We start from the raw sequence: 17,300 nt of genomic DNA on the forward strand, positions 1-17,300 counted from the left end.
GGCAGGAAACGCCCCCCTAAAATGCAGCCCCACCAGACTGAAGGGATTCCCCTCCCCCAACTTTCTCCGCTTCTCTCTCGGCTTCGCACTATCTCCTCTTGTGGATGAACTCAGGCAGACTCTGCCCGGAGACCGATGACGCTGCAGAAGGGAGAATCCCCATTGGTCCCTCCGCTTTCCTGGCCCCTCCCAATCCCGAAGTCCGAGGAAACCGCCCCTCCCCCCAAGCCAGACCCCCCCGATTCCGCCTCTGGGCTGGGAGCCTCCGCGTCTCTCTCCCCTCCCTTTGGGGGCGCTTGTGGGGAGCATCCATGGGCTCCGTTGGGGTCCCCCTTTTGTTGCTGGTGGGGGCGCTGGCCCGGATCCCCGGAGGCGAAGGGGGGAAGGAGACCCCCGGTAAGGAGGGGGCTGGGCGGGGGGAGGAGAGGGGAGGGGCCCTCAGTGTTTCTGGGGGCGAAGAATGGGGCTGGGACTCCAGAAGTGGGGAAAGGGGTCTAGGGCAAGAGAGGCGGGAGACTGCAGGACCCTGGATCTCCGCGTGGTCTCCACCCCTCCCTCGCAGCATTTCTCCCCGCAAGACGGAGAGGGAGCCCCCCCTTCCCTGCTTGCGGGCGAGGTGGGCGGGGGTCGCGGGAAGGCAGCCGAGGTGGGATAAGAGGCAGAGGTACCCCCTCTCTCGTCCCCTCCGTGGCTGTGTGGGAGGGGGACCTTGCGGACCCCGGATTAGCTCCTGAGCCCCGAAGTTTATTGCACCGAAAGAGGAAGGAGACGGAAAGCGAAAGGGGGAAACTGAGGCACTTTCAGAGCTGAATCCACAAATGCCATCAAATGTATAAGAAAAAGACGCTTTTTGGCAAAAGGGTTTTTGCAACCTCAGTTTTTCTTCTGAATTTTTTTTAAAGGGGAGGGAAGAGTTGAGCTTGGATTCCTTCTGGGGGGAGACACTGAATTTGGGGAGGAGATCCAGAACCCCCACCCCATATTCCCCAATTGCTGAATCGGGATCTGGAAGGGAGGGGGAACTGAGGGAGAAGGATATTCGGGGGGGTCCGAATTGCTCCCCTAAATTGGCTCCCCAAAACTCTCCCTTTAGTGAAGGGGGCTGCAGCCCCTCCCTTTCAGACCATCTTGGGGGGCTGCAGGGCGCTCTATTTGGGTGGGGGACAGGAAAGAGGCCTCGAAAAGCATCCAAAGGCAGCTTGTGGGGCTGAAGAGGGGAGCGAGGGGAGGAAGAGGAAAAGGGAAGGGGGGGCTGGAAGGGGGGAGAGCCCAGGAGCATGGGTGTGGGTATCCTTATTGTGACCCTCCAGCCCTTATGTCCCCCGAAAGGGAGAGGGAGAGAGAAGCACGGATATTACTTCCCTTCCAGCCCAGAGGGGGGCGTCTCTTACCTCCCCCCATATTTCTTGCCATTTTGGGGGGGACAAAGAGGCCCCACCAGGATCCAACATTCCTTGCAGACAGGTAGACCCAGTGCTGGACCAGCTGAACTTCTGCCTGCCTTTTTCCACCCTGGGAAGATGGAGGGGGTCCCTCAGGAGTCTCTTCCTCTCCCTCATTTTCCTCCCCTCCCCCCCCCACCCCCACCAAGGAGGATTAGCCCTTGGGACTGACAGTTCCCCATACCTCCTCCAGGGGGCGTCTTCCGGTAGCCTCTTGCGGCAGGTTTCCCTCCCCTCCTCTGACAAGCCTGTGTCCCTTCTCTGGGAGAGGCTGGGAACCATGGGCCCCCGCGTCAGGACCCAGTCCAATCCACATCTTAGGAAATAAGGACCCTTGGAGCCGAGTTGTCCAAAAGGAAAACGTTTACTAAGGATAGGATTGGTTGTGGAGAAATGAGACAGGATCTGGTCTTGAGTCGCATTTCAAATCTATATAAGCCTTCCCGGTTCAACCCCCTCCCCTCAAAACTCCATTTGGTTAGGATCCCCTCAATTCCTGCTTGTCAGGTCCTTCCCTGGGAAGAAGGAACTTCCTGCCTTCCTTGGTAGATCGCCTTCTTCCTACAGCCCCAAACAGACAGATCACTTTTCCCCAGATCTTTGAAAGCAGCCACAGATAGACTGAATAAACAATCCCTCCCTCCTTCTACAAGTATGGCAGAATCCCGGTAGGCACAATATCTAACCATACATTAATGAATGTGATATCAATGGATTCTGACACCCGGAGTCCCTTCTGCCCCTCTTTCTCCCCCTCCCCCTCCCCCTCCCCACAACCCATTTCCTGCAGCAGAGGAAGATCGATTGCCGCTTCCTCTCCCCTCCGGATCTAGCAGGAAGCGCCCCCCTAAAATGCAGCCCCCCCCCCCAGACTGAAGGGATTCCCCTCCCCCAACTTTCTCCGCTTCTCTCTCGGCTTCGCACTATCTCCTCTTGTGGATGAACTCAGGCAGACTCTGCCCGGAGACCGATGACGCTGCAGAAGGGAGAATTCCCATTGGTCCCTCCGCTTTCCTGGCCCCTCCCAATTCCGAAGTCCGATGAAACCGCCCCCTCCCCCCAAGCCAGACCCCACGATTCCGCCTCTGGGCCGCGTCTCTCTCCCCTCCCTTTGGGGGCGCTTGTGGGGAGCATCCATGGGCTCCGTTGGGGTCCCTCTTTTGTTGCTGGTGGGGGCGCTGGCCCGGATCCCCGGAAGCGAAGCGGGGAAGGAGACCCCCGGTAAGGAGGAGGCTGGGCGGGGGGGTAGGAGGATGAGAGGGGCCGTTAGTGCTCCTGGGAGGGGAGAGAAAGAAAGGGGGGAACCCCAGAAGTGGGGAAAGGGGTGGAGGGCAAGAGAGGCGGGAGACTGCAGGAGCCTCGATCTCCGCGTGGTGGGGCTTAAGATGGGAGGGGGAGAGAAAGTGGGGCTGGAAGGGAGGGGAGAGCCCAGGAGCATGGGTGTGGGTATCCTTACTGTGCTCCCAAAAGGAAGAGGGAGAGAGAAGTTTGGATATTATTTTCCCTCAGCCGGGGGGGGGGTCTCTTCTCTGCCCCTATACTTCCTGCCGGTTTTGGGGGGGGGAAGAGCCCCCCCGGGATCCAGCGTTCCCTGCAGACAGGGGGAGGCCTGGGCCGACTGAACTTCTGCCTGCCTTTTCCCACCCTGGGGAGATGGAAGCTCTTTCCCCCTCCCTCATTTCCCCCCCTCCAGACCCCCCCACCAAGGGGGAGTCCCGCTGGGACCGACGGTTCCCCCTCCCTCCTCCAGGGGGCGTCTTCCATCAGTCCCTCGCAGCAGGTCTCCCGCCTCTCCCCCTCCCCACGTGGGCCTCTCCTCCAGTACCCGCTGGGGACCATGGGCCCCGGAGTCTCTCCTGACGCCCCCCCTCCTCCTTCCCGCAGCCCATTTCCTGGTCCAGGAGAAGGTCGAGTGCCGCTTCCTCAACGGGACGCAGCAGGTGAGATACCTGTACAGCCAGTTCTACGACCGTCAGGAGTTCGCCCGCTTCGACAGCGACCTCGGGGAGTTCGAGGCCGTCACGGAGTTCGGGAAGGTGGATGCGGAGTATTGGAACAGGAATAAGCAGCTCCTGCAGTACCAGAAGGCCCGAGTGGATTCCGGCTGCCGAAACAACTACGAGGCTCTCCAGAGCAATTCCGTGGTTGGCCGGAGAGGTGAGTGGGGGAGGGGGAGTTCCATGGGGTGTGTGTGAATGCGGGGACTCCCCCCCCTTTTATTTCATTGATTAGGGAATTGATTTGGTGGAGCAGTGGGCTAATACCTCCTTAAGTAACACCAGCTGCCTGCTATTAGTGCAGGTTCGAGTCCCACCAGGCTCAAGGTTGACTCAGCCTTCCATCCTTCCGAGGTAGGTAAAATGAGGACCCAGATTGTTGGGGGCAATTAAGCTGACTTTGTAATAATGCCGCTTGGGGTGTGTGTGAAAGCCCTAATAAGCAGGCATATACATAGAATGAAGGCTACTGCTAAGTTTGTAAGCCGCCCTGAGTCTTCGGAGAAGGGCGGGATATAAATGGAATTAAAATAAAAAAAAATTTCCCAGATAAAGATTTGCCCCTTATTTATTCTTTGCTCTCCAATCTAAGAAATTTACTCATTGGTATTTATTGATATTTACTGATCCTCCTAAGCCACCCCCCTCCCTCCCTCAAAGCGCAGATCTGGAGGGGGTACCATTATAACATCCTCCTAAAATAAAAATGTGGGGGAAAAAATTACCCTTAAAATGTTAGAAATTCTACAACTTATGACAATTAAACATGCAAAAGGGAAGAAATATATTTCTCTCCTTCCCTTTCGTCCCACGATCTTCCTTCTCTTCCCCAGGTCCAAAAAACTTCTTTCCAGAATATTATACAAAATATTATATTTTTCTGGGGGAGAGGAATCCAGCAAGGTCCGTCTCTTGCCCAGTAGGTAGATACATTTCAATATAATCTGTATGCTGTATAATATTTCAATATATTTTATATGAATAAATCAATAATATTTATTGATTGACTTATCCACTTTTTAAATAAAGGATTTTATTGAATTTTATAGGGTTAGGGATAAAATAGGATCGGGATAGGGATTAGGGTTTAGGGTGGGGTTGGGGTCAACATTGGGATGTTCCCCAAATTACATTTTCTATCTTTAGCAAACAGGCTGTTGTCCTGGTACATACGTTCAATTAACAATAGTTAATATAGTAATAGATATCTGTAGAGAATGTAATAAACGATAATAAAAAACAGTATCGGTTAGTCAATACATGTCATTCTTCTTACTAATGTATATTCAAGATAACATATCACATTCATTTCTCGCTAGTTCATTTTCCTAACTGTTGGTAAAAATTATCCCATGTTCTATAATAAACTGAATCTTTTTTCTCTTTAATCTCTAACGTCAATCTATCCATTTCTCCACATTCTAAGATTTTCTTAATTAAAACCTCTTCGGTTGATAACTTTTCATTTTTCCAGCAATGGGCAAATGCTATTCTCGCTGCTGTCAGTACATGCAATATTAAATATTCATTCTCCTTCTCATAATTAGATCCTAATATTCCTAACAAAACCAATTCTGGCTTAAATTCTGTCTTTACTCATCTTTTCCAACCATGTATGTCTTTTAACCCCAAACCTTTTTGCTTTAAGGCCTGTCCACCAGATGTGATAGTAAGTACCTGGCCTTTGTTTACATTTCCAGAAATTATTTGAAGTGTTTTTAAACATTTTCGGTAATCTTACTGGTGTCATATGCCATCTGTAAAACATTTTATACAAGTTTTCTTTATATGAGACTGCTTTAGTCTATCTGATATTTCTATCCCATAGTTTCTGCCAGTCTTTATTTATTTATTTATTTATTAATGGGATTTATATCCCGCCCTATCTCCCGAAGTACTCAGGGTGGCTAACAACAAAACATATAATAAGTACAGAAATTAAGATAAAAATTAAATTTAAAATCATCTGTGCAATAAATTAAAATTAAAAACTAAAAATAAATTAAAAATTGTAAATATAATTAAAATGCCTTTCAGTCCAGGTCAGCCTGGTGGAATAGGAGTGTTTTGAGGCCGCGGCGAAAGGATTGGAGATTTTGGGCCATCCGAAGCTCAGGGGGGAGCTGATTCCATAGGACTGGCGCTCCCACAGAGAAGGCCCTCCCCCTGGCGGTCGCCAGCCAACATTGCCTAGCTGACGGTACCCTGAGGAGGCCTTCTCTGTGTGAGCGTACTGGGCGATGGGAATTCGTTCCCGGCAGCAGATGGTCCTGCAAGTATCCCGGGCCTAAGCCATGTAGGGCTTTAAAGGTAAGTACCAGCACCTTAAATCTCACCCGAAGGGCAACCGGTAGCCAATGCAGCTCACGCAGGAGGGGTGTAATATGGGAGTATCGGGGTGCTCCCATCACTACCCGTGCAGCTGCACTCTGCACCAGCTGAAGCCTCCGGGTGGTCTTCAAGGGCAGCCCCATGTAGAGAGCATTACAGTAGTCAATACGGGAGGTAACGAGTGCGTGGGTGACTGTACGTAGGGTGTATTGGTCCAGAAAGGGGCGCAATTGGTATATTAGGCGAATCTGGGCAAATGCCCCCCTAGCCACGACTCCAATATGATCTTCAAAACTGAGTCGTGAATCTAGGAGGACGCCCAGATTGCGTGCTCTATCAATGGGAGGTAGCATCTCTCCTCCTATAGCCAAAGATGGAACCTCTTGGACTAAACGAGATGACGGTATGTAGAGCCACTCAGTCTTGGCCGGGTTGAGTCGAAGCCTGTTCTTTCCCATCCAAATCTGTACCGCTTCCAGGCAACGGGACATCACATCGAGGGCATCACTGGGTTGGTTCGGGGTGGAGATGAATAGCTGGGTATCATCAGCATATTGATGATATTTCACCCCGAAGCCACAGATGATCTCTCCCAGCGGCTTCATATAGATGTTGAACAGGAGGGGTGACAGCACCGATCCCTGAGGCACTCCACAACTAAGGGGCCTAGGGCTTGACCTCTGCCCCCCTGCTAACACCGTCTGCGAACGGTCCGAGAGGTAGGAGGAGAACCACCGCAGAACAGTGCCTCCCACTCCCAACCCCTCAAGACGACACAGTAAGATACCGTGGTCGATGGTATCAAAGGCCGCTGAGAGATCTAATAGGACCAGGACAGAGGAATAACCTCTATCTCGGGCCCGCCAGAGATCATTCACCAGTGCGACCAATGCCGTCTCCGTGCTATACCCGGGTCTGAAACCCGATTGGTATGGATCCAGATACTCAGCTTCCTCCAGGATCAAAGGGAGCTGTCGTGCCACCACGCTCTCAACGACCTTCGCAAGACAGCGAAGGTTGGAGACAGGACGGAAGTTGTTTAAAATAGCTGGGTCCAATGCTGGTTTCTTGAGGAGGGGCCTCACCACCGCCTCTTTCAAGGCGGCAGGGAAGTACCCTTCACTCAGTGAGGCATTGATAACTGCTAGGAGCCAGCCTCGTGTAACCTCCCGAGATGCATAGACTAGCCAGGAGGGACACGGGTCCAACAAACATGTGGCGGCACTTAGTTTCCCCATGATCTTGTCCACTTCATCCGGAGTCACAGGATCAAACTCTTCCCAAATGTACTCGGCCAAATTCATCGTTTTCCTCTCGTCAGATACTGCCCAGTCAGAGTCCAGACCAGCCCGAATCTGAGCAATTTTGTCCACCAGATATTTACTAAATTCCTGAGCCCGTCCATGTAGGGGGTCCTCTCCCGTCCCTTGATTTAAAAGGGAGCGGACCACTCTAAATAGGGCAGCCGGGCGGTTATCTGCAGACGCAGTGAGGGTGGTGAAGTAAGCGCGCTTTGCCACCTTCATTGCCACAAGATAAGATCTAGAAAAGGATCTTAACTGTGTTCGGTCAGACTCGGACCGACTGGTTCTCCCAATGCTCTCTAGGCCCCTTCTTTGGCGTTTCATCTCCCGCAGGTCCTTGGAGAACCAAGGAGCGAGTCGGGACTTGCGCCGGGTCAGAGGCCGCAAAGGGACAACGCGGTCGAGAGCCTCCGAAGCAGCTTGTTGCCAGGCATTAACTAAGGACTCGACCGGGCTGTGGGAGAGGGAGGTGGGAATCAGTCCAAGCGCCATCTGGAATTTATCTGGGTCCATCAGGCGCCTGGGGCGGAACCATCTGGTCGGTTCCGCCTCCTGACAGCAGGGGGTGACGTGACGGAGGCCCAACCGCAGGAGATAATGGTCTGTCCATGAAAGGGGTTGCGATGTTGGAGTAACCCCACCCAGTCCATTAAGCCATTGCCCAGAGATAAAAATAAGATCAGGCATGTTTCCTCCCTCGTGAGTCGGGTCCTGAGTAATTTGGGTCAGGTCCATGGCCGTCATGGAAGCCATGAACTCTCAGGCCACCTCTGATGCACTGCCCAGGGAAGGTAGATTAAAGTCTCCCAGAACCATAAGTCTTGGAAATTCAACCGCCAATCCTGAGATGGCGTCAAGTAGCCTGGGTAGAACTGTTGCTGCGCAGCTTGGAGACAGGTATACCAGAAGTAGGCCCAACTGACCACCAGGACCGCATCTTAGGAGGAGGAATTCACATCCATCTATCTGAGGGGCAGTGGCCTCCCGCGGATGGAGGGTTTCTCTGATAATGACCGCCACACCACCTCCCCTACCCTGAGCTCGAGGTTGATGTAGCACACGGAAACCTGGAGGGGATAAATCAGTCAGAGGGACCCCTCCCTCTAGGCCCAACCAGGTTTCCGTGATGCATGCCAGGTCTGCGTCTTCCTCCTCGATCAAATCATGGATGAGGGGAGCTTTATTCACAACAGACCTGGCATTAAAATAGATCAGCCTGAGCTCAGGTGTCTGCCCTCCCTCTTCCCCAGGACAGCAGGTGAGAGCCAGAGGGTCGGAGCGCGCCACAGCAAGAAGATAGCGGGGGCGTGATCTCAGATTATGATATGGCCCTCTGCTCATCCATCTGCTGCCATTCCCAATTACCGTGGGGATTGGTATCCCTATCCCATCCCCCTGGGTCCCAAGACTCTCCCCGGCCCTCATATTGCCGCGGCCGTTGGCCAACCTAGACTGAGACAGGTCCGGTAGGATCTTCCTCTCATTCTCCCGGGCCTTACCCTTCCCCCTCCCTAACCCTTCAAAAAATTTTAAAAGAAAACCCAAAAGCCTCTTTTTGGCGCCATGCCACCTCTCGGGGTCCCAGGACCCGTCATTAAGGAAACGGCGGCGCAGGTTTGATGGCCATATCTGAGAGAGGGGGGAAGCTCTTAGGGCAAGTAGCTCGTTTCTGGTGTAAGTCATTAGAAGATGGAATTAGGAACAAAGGATGAGTTGGCTGGAACAAACTGCATATTAAATCCACAGAGCTGAAATAGTGGCTCTTGAAAACATGGTCACCCTCTCACAGTGACCAGGATCTCAGGGAACCACTATCCAGCCCTGGGTAGGTCGCAGGAGGAGAGAAAGTCCAGGGGTTGCTAGAATAGTCTGTTGGTGGTGAGCTTCGCAGCTCCAGTGATGAATGGTGGTAGTTCATCTATCTCCATGTCCTAGATATCATCACGACCCAGGGGCTGTAATAAGTCTCCATTTTTAGCTTCAAGTGGTCCCTGGTGATTCCACCCTCCAGACCAGTCCAGGAGGGTTTTAAATGGCGCTCAGACCATCGGACGGCGGCCATCATCCCAAGGATCTCCATCGGGGGGCAAGCTCGCTGCTCTAACAGAAGGGTAGATGGGGTCAGCAGCCACAAATTCTGGAGCCTCGCCATCCGGACTACCTTTCTAGGCAGCCCTAGGTCGTTACAGCTCCACCGTAGGCGGCTGCAGGACCGGACCATTTGTTTGTTGAAGAAAGATCGTTCAGGTCGTTGCAGGTCCATTGCAGGCTTTCGCACGTCGCGCTTCACAGTAGGCCGCCTATCAGCTGATTTGGAGGCCGCCACAAGATGCCACTGGCCGCCGCTGGCCATTGTATGTTCTCTGCCGGTCCGAATGAACCAGCAAAAGCCGCACGCCGTATGTTGCAGCCAGCCCATCGCCGGCCGCTTTACAGGCTGCCGTGGGGTGCCATCGGCTGCCGCCGGCCATTGTAACCTGTCCATCTGCCCGATAGAGCCGTTCTGCTCGGCTATTTGATGTCTGGGAGCCCTGCCGCCTCGCTGCCCCGCCGCCCTCTCCAGCACCGCCCTGCCGTCATCGCCAGCACTCATTACGGGGTCCACCGAAGCCTCGGAGGGTCCTGTCACCCATCCGGGCCAGGGAACGCCCCATGCAGGGCCCCATGCCAAACTCGCTCCCCTTGATCTCCGCGATCAGCTGCGAGCAGCCATCTTTTCTGGAGGCGTGGTCAAAAAAAAAGTCTTCCAAGTCTGTAGAATATCCAAAGTTTTTTGCCCATGTTATCATTGTTTCTTTTACTTGTTCTTCTTCCATCTTTAAATTGAGCAGAAATCTATAGAGTTTCCTAATCAAGTTTTCATTTGTTTTTAACAATGTTTGATTGAATCCTGTCTGTTCTTTATGGAATCCTGTTCTCTTTATCTCTTTTGAATGTGCAAATAAGGCCACCATGCTAAATCAATACCTTGTCATTGTAAATCTTCTCTATCTTTCAATTTCCCTTCCTTATCCAAGATATCTTTCTAAGTCAACGACTTTGTCATAATGAATTAAATTTGGGTAAGCAAAAGCTTCCATTGTTGAAAGCCATTCAGGTAGCTTCCTATAGATTTTCTTCTTTATTCTTTCCCATCTCAAAGAAGTAGATTCCTTGTAAGGTGGCTTTGAAAGTATCTCTGTGTTTTATTCTTCCCGTATCAACTTTTAAAACCATCTCTCTCTCACACAGAGGGACTTTGCATGGCACACACATAAAATATAAAACCACCAAACTAGTTTATGTACAATTTAAGATTTAAAAGGCAAGGATGATTAAAATCCAGTGATAAAAAAATCATTAAAAGTGGGGAGGGCTTCGGGATGCTGACCGGCCCCACGGCTCCCTCCTCCTCTGCGCCCCCCAAGCGAAGCCCCATATCCCCATTTCCCCCCTTTCCAGAAGGCCAGGAGTGGGGGAGGGGCTCCCTTCCCCTCTGGGGCCTTTTGGATTTTAGGATAAAAAATGAACTTCCAAAGGTCTGGAAAAGGGAATTTCGTCTGCTCTGCCCTGTCCATCTTTTAGTCCTTTTTATTCTTTATTCAGAGTCGTTTCCTCATCCAGTTTTGGGGGTCTGGGAGAAAATTCCCCCTTGAGACCCCCTGTTTGGTCACAGACTCGGCTTCACCTGCAGCCGAATCGCTTCTCACTTCCTACCTGGGAAGGTTCCTCGTTTGGAGGCAAAGATTCAAAAAACACCCACAAACATCAGAACTGAATTTCGGGGATTCCTTCGGCCCTGAAGCCTCGGATTGTTTAGTTCCCTGTTCCAGATTCCTGGCAAATTGGCTACATTTGTTGTTCTAGCTTTATTTGCTTATATTAAAAAAAACCCTTCTTTATTTCTATCAACCGATAAGGTTTCATTGTGCAAAACCAATGTTTCATCTGCAGTTGTTGCCATTTGTTGTTGCCGGGGTGTCCAAAAATAATACGCTAACAAAGAATTAAATAATATCTTTCTTCCACAAGAGGAAAACCACCAGATCCCAAGAGAAAAGGGCATTTTACAGGGAGACGCTGGGAATTTGCTCCTTCCGGAAATTATGGAATATTTAAGGGGAAGCAACGCAGATTTTTTTCTCTCCATATTCAGTCTGAAATTCATTCTTACGCCTAAATTCTTCCCTGCAAACCCAGGAGGATAATTCACTGTTCATAAAAACAAATCCCGACCAGATCCCAGGATTGAATTGCAAATAACCAAACCTTGAAAAATTGCATGTTCTTAAACATGATATAATTAGCTGTTCCTAAGAGAATCTCTCGAGGGAGAAAAACGTGGTTAGCAAAAGGTCTCTGAGCTGGAGTGGATCTATGAAAGTAGTTATAGTGTATACCTTTTTTTAATGAAAATTATCAGCCCTTTTGATCAGTGACGTCATCAAAGTAAACAAACCCACGTGGTGTTGATTACGTCAGCAGATCATGGCCCTACGCGGAAGTAACTGCCCTATTTTCAGATAAGGCGTCTTGAACCGAACCCCATCAATAAGTCAAGGCAGTCAAGCCTCTGGGTACGTGATTAGCTTCACCCTAGACTAATTCTATCGACATTCAAAACAAACGGAATAAGCTAAATAAAGTAAATAATGAACAGAGGCCTCTGCTTTTGGGAAACAAGCCCTACTTTGGGGAGCTGTGAAATAATAAAAAACGCTTTTTATTTCTAATCATTCTAGCCTAATTATGCTTTTAATTGTTGTGGAGTTTTAAAAGTCAGCGCCTCAAAAGCAGGGAAAAAGGGAGGCCCTAAAAGGATTTATGTTTTTCCATCTTCCAGGATCCCCTTTAATTTCTTTCTGCAATTTGCTTTGGAAATGACTTCAAACAAATAATATTTTCAGGAGTGAAAAGGGATCTTGGTCTGAACTAACCAACTTGGTCTCCCTTTCTCGGCCCTCTTTGTGTCCCCCCCGTGTCCCTCCTCCCCCTCCTCCCCTCCAGCCAAGCCCACCGTCTCCATATCCTCCACCAAGCTGGACCCGGCTTCCCCCCACACCATCCTCCTCTGCACCGCGAGGGGCTTCTACCCCGTGGAGATCGAGGTCCGCTGGCTGAAGAACGGGCGGCCGGAGGAGGAGGGCGTGGCCTTCGGGGAGGAGCTCCAGAACGGAGACTGGACCTACCAGCTCCAGGTGATGCTGGAGACCCAGCCCCAGCGGGGGGACGTCTACACCTGCCAGGTGGAGCACGCCAGCCTGGAGGCCCCCATCACCATCCAGTGGGGTGAGCCCCTCCCCTTCCTCCCCTTCCTCCCCTCCTGCTCTGGGGACACCCTCCTGTCCTGAGGGGGGAGAGAGGCCCTCCCTGTGGGGGGAGCCAGGAAGGACCCTCCTGGGGGGGGGGGAAGCTGGCCCTGATCCTCCTGCTCAGGGGAGGCTCCTTCTCCTTCCCCAGAGCCCCGATCCTCCAACTCGGCCAGGAGCAAGCTCTGGACGGGGATTATGGGGGCCCTGATCGGGGTGATCTTCTTTGCCACGGGGCTCTCCCTCTACCTGAAGAGCAAGAAAGGTGAGTCTGGGGGCTGGATAAGAGGTTGTGGGGAGGGGACCATCCGGGGGGGGGACCTCTCAGATGGCAAGAAGGCTCCCTTGGAAATTTGCATGGGAAATTCTGTTCTTTGAGAGTCTGCTGTATAAGTGAGCATCCTGCAACCTTTTTTTTTAAAAAAAATCCATTTATATCCCGCCCTTCTCCGAAGACTCAGGGCGGCTTACAAGCTTAGCAGTAGCCTTCATTCTATGTATATGCCTGCTTATTAGGGCTTTCACCCCCCCCCCAAGTGGCATTATTACAAAGTCAGCTTAATTGCCCCCAAAAATCTGGGTCCTCATTTTACCTACCTTGGAAGGATGGAAGGCTGAGTCAACCTTGAGCCTGGTGGGACTCGAACCTGCACTAATTGCAGGCAGCTGGTGTTACTTAAGGAGGCGTTAGCCCACTGCTCCACCAAGGCTCTGTATTATGGGCTATTGATGGGGAGGGAGACCCCCTGAATCCTCCAGCCCATGAAGAATTCTGATTGGCTCTTTTTCTCCTTCCAGCAATTCCCATCCAGCCTCCTGCAGGTGAGTTTCTCCTCAAGTTGTAGATGTTACTTCAACATTCGTTAATTGTTCCTTTAAAAAAATGTATCTGAAGAAAACTTCCTTTCTGTGGATAAAAGAAAGTTTTGAAATTTTGGGCAGCTTTTCCTTACAGAGACCTGAAAATGCATTGGAATCAAAAACAAATACAGACACACCACAAATAGTAAAATATTGACCAGGTTTTTTCCAACGTGGTGGGCGGGGAGGACTCCTCTTTTGATTAAGTGCTGCAATTATGTCGTTTGGGGAAAATTCCATAAGAATGAATTTTCTTTGGGGAAATGAATTGCTGGTCCTTTGCATCCCTTTCCTCCCTGAAATGGGGGTGGGGGTGGGAGATTTTCCCTCATTCCACCCCTGCCTATCAACCACCCCCCTGCAGTGTGGGTCTGTCTGGGGGGGGCTGATAGGGAGGAATAATAAGTTATTTACACTGAAGGTTTAACTTTATATTCTCATTTTCTCCCCATCTTTTTTTCTCTACAGCCCTCATGAATTAATCCTGCCGTCATTCCTGCTTCCTGATGGAAAAGGAATTTTTTTTTCAGTAGCTGATGAATTTCTGGCTTTTTTGCAACCTCTGAAAAATGGAGTCTCAAGATTTTAGATTAGGGAGAAGAGGAGAAGGGCAGCCTGGAGCTTTTCCTGCTGAGAGCCCCCCCCATCTTTCTTTCAGGGCCTCCCTTTCTTGGGAGGTAGGGGTGCAGACCATGTAGACTGACTCTGGGGACTCTGGGCCTGCCTGTCATTCCAGACACCCAAATCTCTCCCTGCTTTGAATCCACAGCAGCTTCATCTGCATCACTCTTCCTCCGAATCCCTTCCCTTCCCTTTGCTTTGATGTAAAAGAATAAACATTGTAGGAAAACTCTGGAATTCCTCCTTTCTTCCTCTTCCTCCTCCTATTTCCTCCCCCTCCAGGTGGGTCCTCCCTTCTCCCCTCCCTCTCTCCAGATTGAGGTCTCCACTGCCTCTGCATGGACCACCCCAACAGCTTTGGGTCTGAAGCCAGAACTGGTTTGGGAGGAGGGTGGCCAGATTCAGGGAGGGGAAGGGGCAGGACCCCCCTCCTACTCGGACCCCCCCTTGCTCTGCTTCCCCTCAAGCCCAATTTTGAGGACTAGGATGCCATCAGCCACGGTCCTCCCCAAGCTCTTGTGGGGAGCCATTCGGGGGGCATCTGAGACTCCCCCTACACTCCCCAAGCCATTTCAGCCATTTCTTCAGCACTGGAGGGTCCTGCCCCATTTTGCCTCCCAACGCCTCCCTCCCTTCCCCCCTCCCTTTTTGGGGCTCTCATGGTACAGACTCTCCTGCATGATGGTATAAATGGTAAAGGGTTTCCCCTGCTCAAGCAGTGGGTTGGACTACATGACCTCCAAGGTCCCTTCCAACTTCTTTCACATTCTATCAACTCTGTACGAATAGCCCCCTCCAGATGAACTCCAACCCATCCAGCTGCTGGGCACGGCAAGGACTAGAACTCCCCTTATCTCTAGGCAGCAGGGGGAGGGGTGTCAAGATGTGGCCACAATCAGACAACTTGCGTGACCAGGGAAGGGCCCTCCTGACCTCTGACCTCAGCTGCATTCAGACCAGGGGAAAGCCGCCTTCACCCACCCCTCGAGGGCACCTGTGGGAGGCTGTCGGCTCTGGTGGGCTTCGGGAGTTGTGGGGGACCCCCCTCTCCAGCAGCTTCATTCACAGCCTTTCAATGGCTTCCCCCCCCACCAAAAAAATGGCTCCCCCTCTTAGGGAAGGAACCTGAAATTGGGTCATTTCAGAGATGGGAGGGCAGAGAGCTTCCCTCCTGGAGGGCAGGGGGGGCCTTTAAGGGGGAAATGGGGCAAACTCAGCTCTCCCAAAATATTGGTGTCTCAGAATACACTTGCACCCACAACACACAGACACACACAGCCCCCCATCAAAGAAGCAGCAGAGGAGGGGGGGTTCAGTCACCAGAGACCCCAGAGGTCTTTTCCAGGACTGCCCACCTGGCCCCACTGCCCCCCATAGCCCTTCCTGCCTTTGGGCCTGAAGCCCCCTCCCTCTGGGCAGGGGAGACCCGGAGAACAAGGTTTCTTCCACAGTTTGAGGGCCCCCCTCCCACCCCCATGTCCTGGGCGGAAGACTCAATCCTGACTCCAGAGGAGGTAAAGTTGCCATAGTTCCTCCTCCTGCTCTTGGGGGGGGAGACCTTCCCTGTCCCCCTCCTCCAAGTGTTCCATCAGGGTCTCCCCCCCCCTGCAACTGAGCCCTTCCCCTTCCATGCTGGTCCCCCCTTTCCCCTCTCCCCTCTCCCCTCCCCCTTAGAGAGCCGAGTCTCCCCATAACGTCTGAAGGGGGGAGAATCGGAGCCTTTGGGTCCTTTGGGCCTCCGGGGACGTTTCTCCAGCCCTCCCTCGTTTCTCCCCTGGGCTGTCCGGGGTCTCCTCGGGGGTCGGGAGGGGCCCCCCAGCCTCTTCTGGGGAAGAATCCGGGCTTGTTGCCTGCTGGATCAGGGCCGGTTCCTCGGTTCTGCTTCGGGGGAGCCCAGCGCTTCTGTCCGGGGGTGGGGAAGGAAGCGAAACTCCAGCACTTCTCCAGCTGTTGTGTGTTGGGGAAACACACAAAGGTCCTCTCTGTGTTTGTGTGTGTGTGTGTGTGTGTGTGGGTGGGTGGGTGTTGAGGGCTGGGGGGGCAGGGAGAACCCAAGAGAAAATCCAAACCTCGCTGGGGAGACACGAAAAGAGGAGAGGAGTTCTGCTCTGATCAGAGGCTGCCTGGATCTGGGACCCCCTTTGTGCGACTGGCTGTGTAGACACAACTGTGGTGTGGTGGGGGGAGCCCCTCCTGCCCTGAGAGTTTCTCCTCAACTGATAGATGTCTCTCTTTATATTCGTTAATTGTTCCTTTTTTTAAAAAAAGGTGCCTGAACAAAACCTCCTTGCTGTGCATACAACAGATTTCTGAAATTTTGGGCCAAAAAGAATTCGGGCACAAAAGAAGTGACTTCTTCCACACTGGGTTGCTGGAATTGGGTATGTGTAGTTTAACGAAGAGAAGGGTGAGGGGTGACATGATAGCAGTCTTCCAAGATCTCAGGGGCTGCCCCAAAGAAGAGGGAGTCAAGCTATTCTCCAAAGCGCCTGAAAGCAGGACAAGAAGCAACGGATGGAAACTAGTCAAGGAGAGAAGCAACCTAGAACTAAGGAGAAACTTCCTGACAGTTAGAACAACTAAGCAGTGGAACAACCTGCCTCCAGAAGTGGTGAATGCTCCAACACTGGAGGTTTTTAAGAAGAGACTGGACAGCCATTTGCCTGAAATGGTATAGGGTTTCCTGCCTGAGCAGGGGGTTGGACTAGATGACCTCCAAGGTCCCTTCCAACTACTTCTTCTTCTTCTTCTTCTTCTTCTTCTTCTTGTTATTGTTGTTGTTATTGTTGTTGTTGTTATTGTTGTTGTTGTTATTGTTGTTGTTGTTGTTGTTGTTATTATTATTGTTATTATTATTGTTGTTGTTGTTGTTCTTGTTGTTGTTGTTATTATTATTATTATTATTATTATTATTATTATTATTATTATTATTATTATGTCAGCCGAAAGGGACTCAGATGCCTCTACACAGCACTCAAAGTACGAGGAATAAGCAGGGAGAACTCGAAAGCCAAAGGCAGGTCTTTCCTTGTTGCAATTCCTGAAACTTAGTGGGATGAAACCCAGGACTGGAAGGCAGAACTAAAACGATTTAATGTGGAGGAATTGAGCAGCGGCTGTCCAGATGAAGTGGGAGACGCTGACCCAAATTTGCAATTTTACATCAATAAGTATATTTAGCATCTATATTTACACCAGATAAGATAGTCAGGCCTATCACTCCATCGTGAGGTAAATCCTGAGGTAAATCACAAAAGAGCAGACAAAACACAGAAGAAAAAGGCAGGAGAAAAGGGAAACACCCCCTTTACAGCCGCAGCGACCAATCAGAGCACAGATTGCCTCAGGCAGGACCCCGCCCTCACTCAACTAGCAGGCTGTGTTCTGGACTATTGTACACTTTCCTCTTCCAGCTATTAAATTTAATATTTTAACATTTAAAGTGTTCAAAAGAAA

The 17,300-nt window shown here is 51.3% G+C and overlaps 1 protein-coding gene across 1 annotated transcript; it reads left to right on the plus strand.

Moving 5' to 3' along the window:
- Positions 1 to 2,578: 2,578 nt before the first annotated feature.
- LOC310634698 (H-2 class II histocompatibility antigen, E-S beta chain-like) lies at positions 2,579 to 13,705 on the plus strand (the record flags this gene model as incomplete). The annotated part of the gene is made up of 6 exons (XM_083353232.1): positions 2,579 to 2,663; positions 3,327 to 3,599; positions 12,061 to 12,342; positions 12,514 to 12,627; positions 13,161 to 13,184; positions 13,692 to 13,705. 6 exons carry the CDS (start codon positions 2,579 to 2,581, stop codon positions 13,703 to 13,705), a joined length of 792 nt encoding a protein of 263 aa, XP_083209358.1.
- Positions 13,706 to 17,300: the final 3,595 nt, after the last annotated feature.

Source organism: Vipera ursinii, assembly GCF_947247035.1.
Source record: "Vipera ursinii genome assembly, chromosome: 2".
NCBI lineage: Eukaryota > Metazoa > Chordata > Lepidosauria > Squamata > Viperidae > Vipera > Vipera ursinii.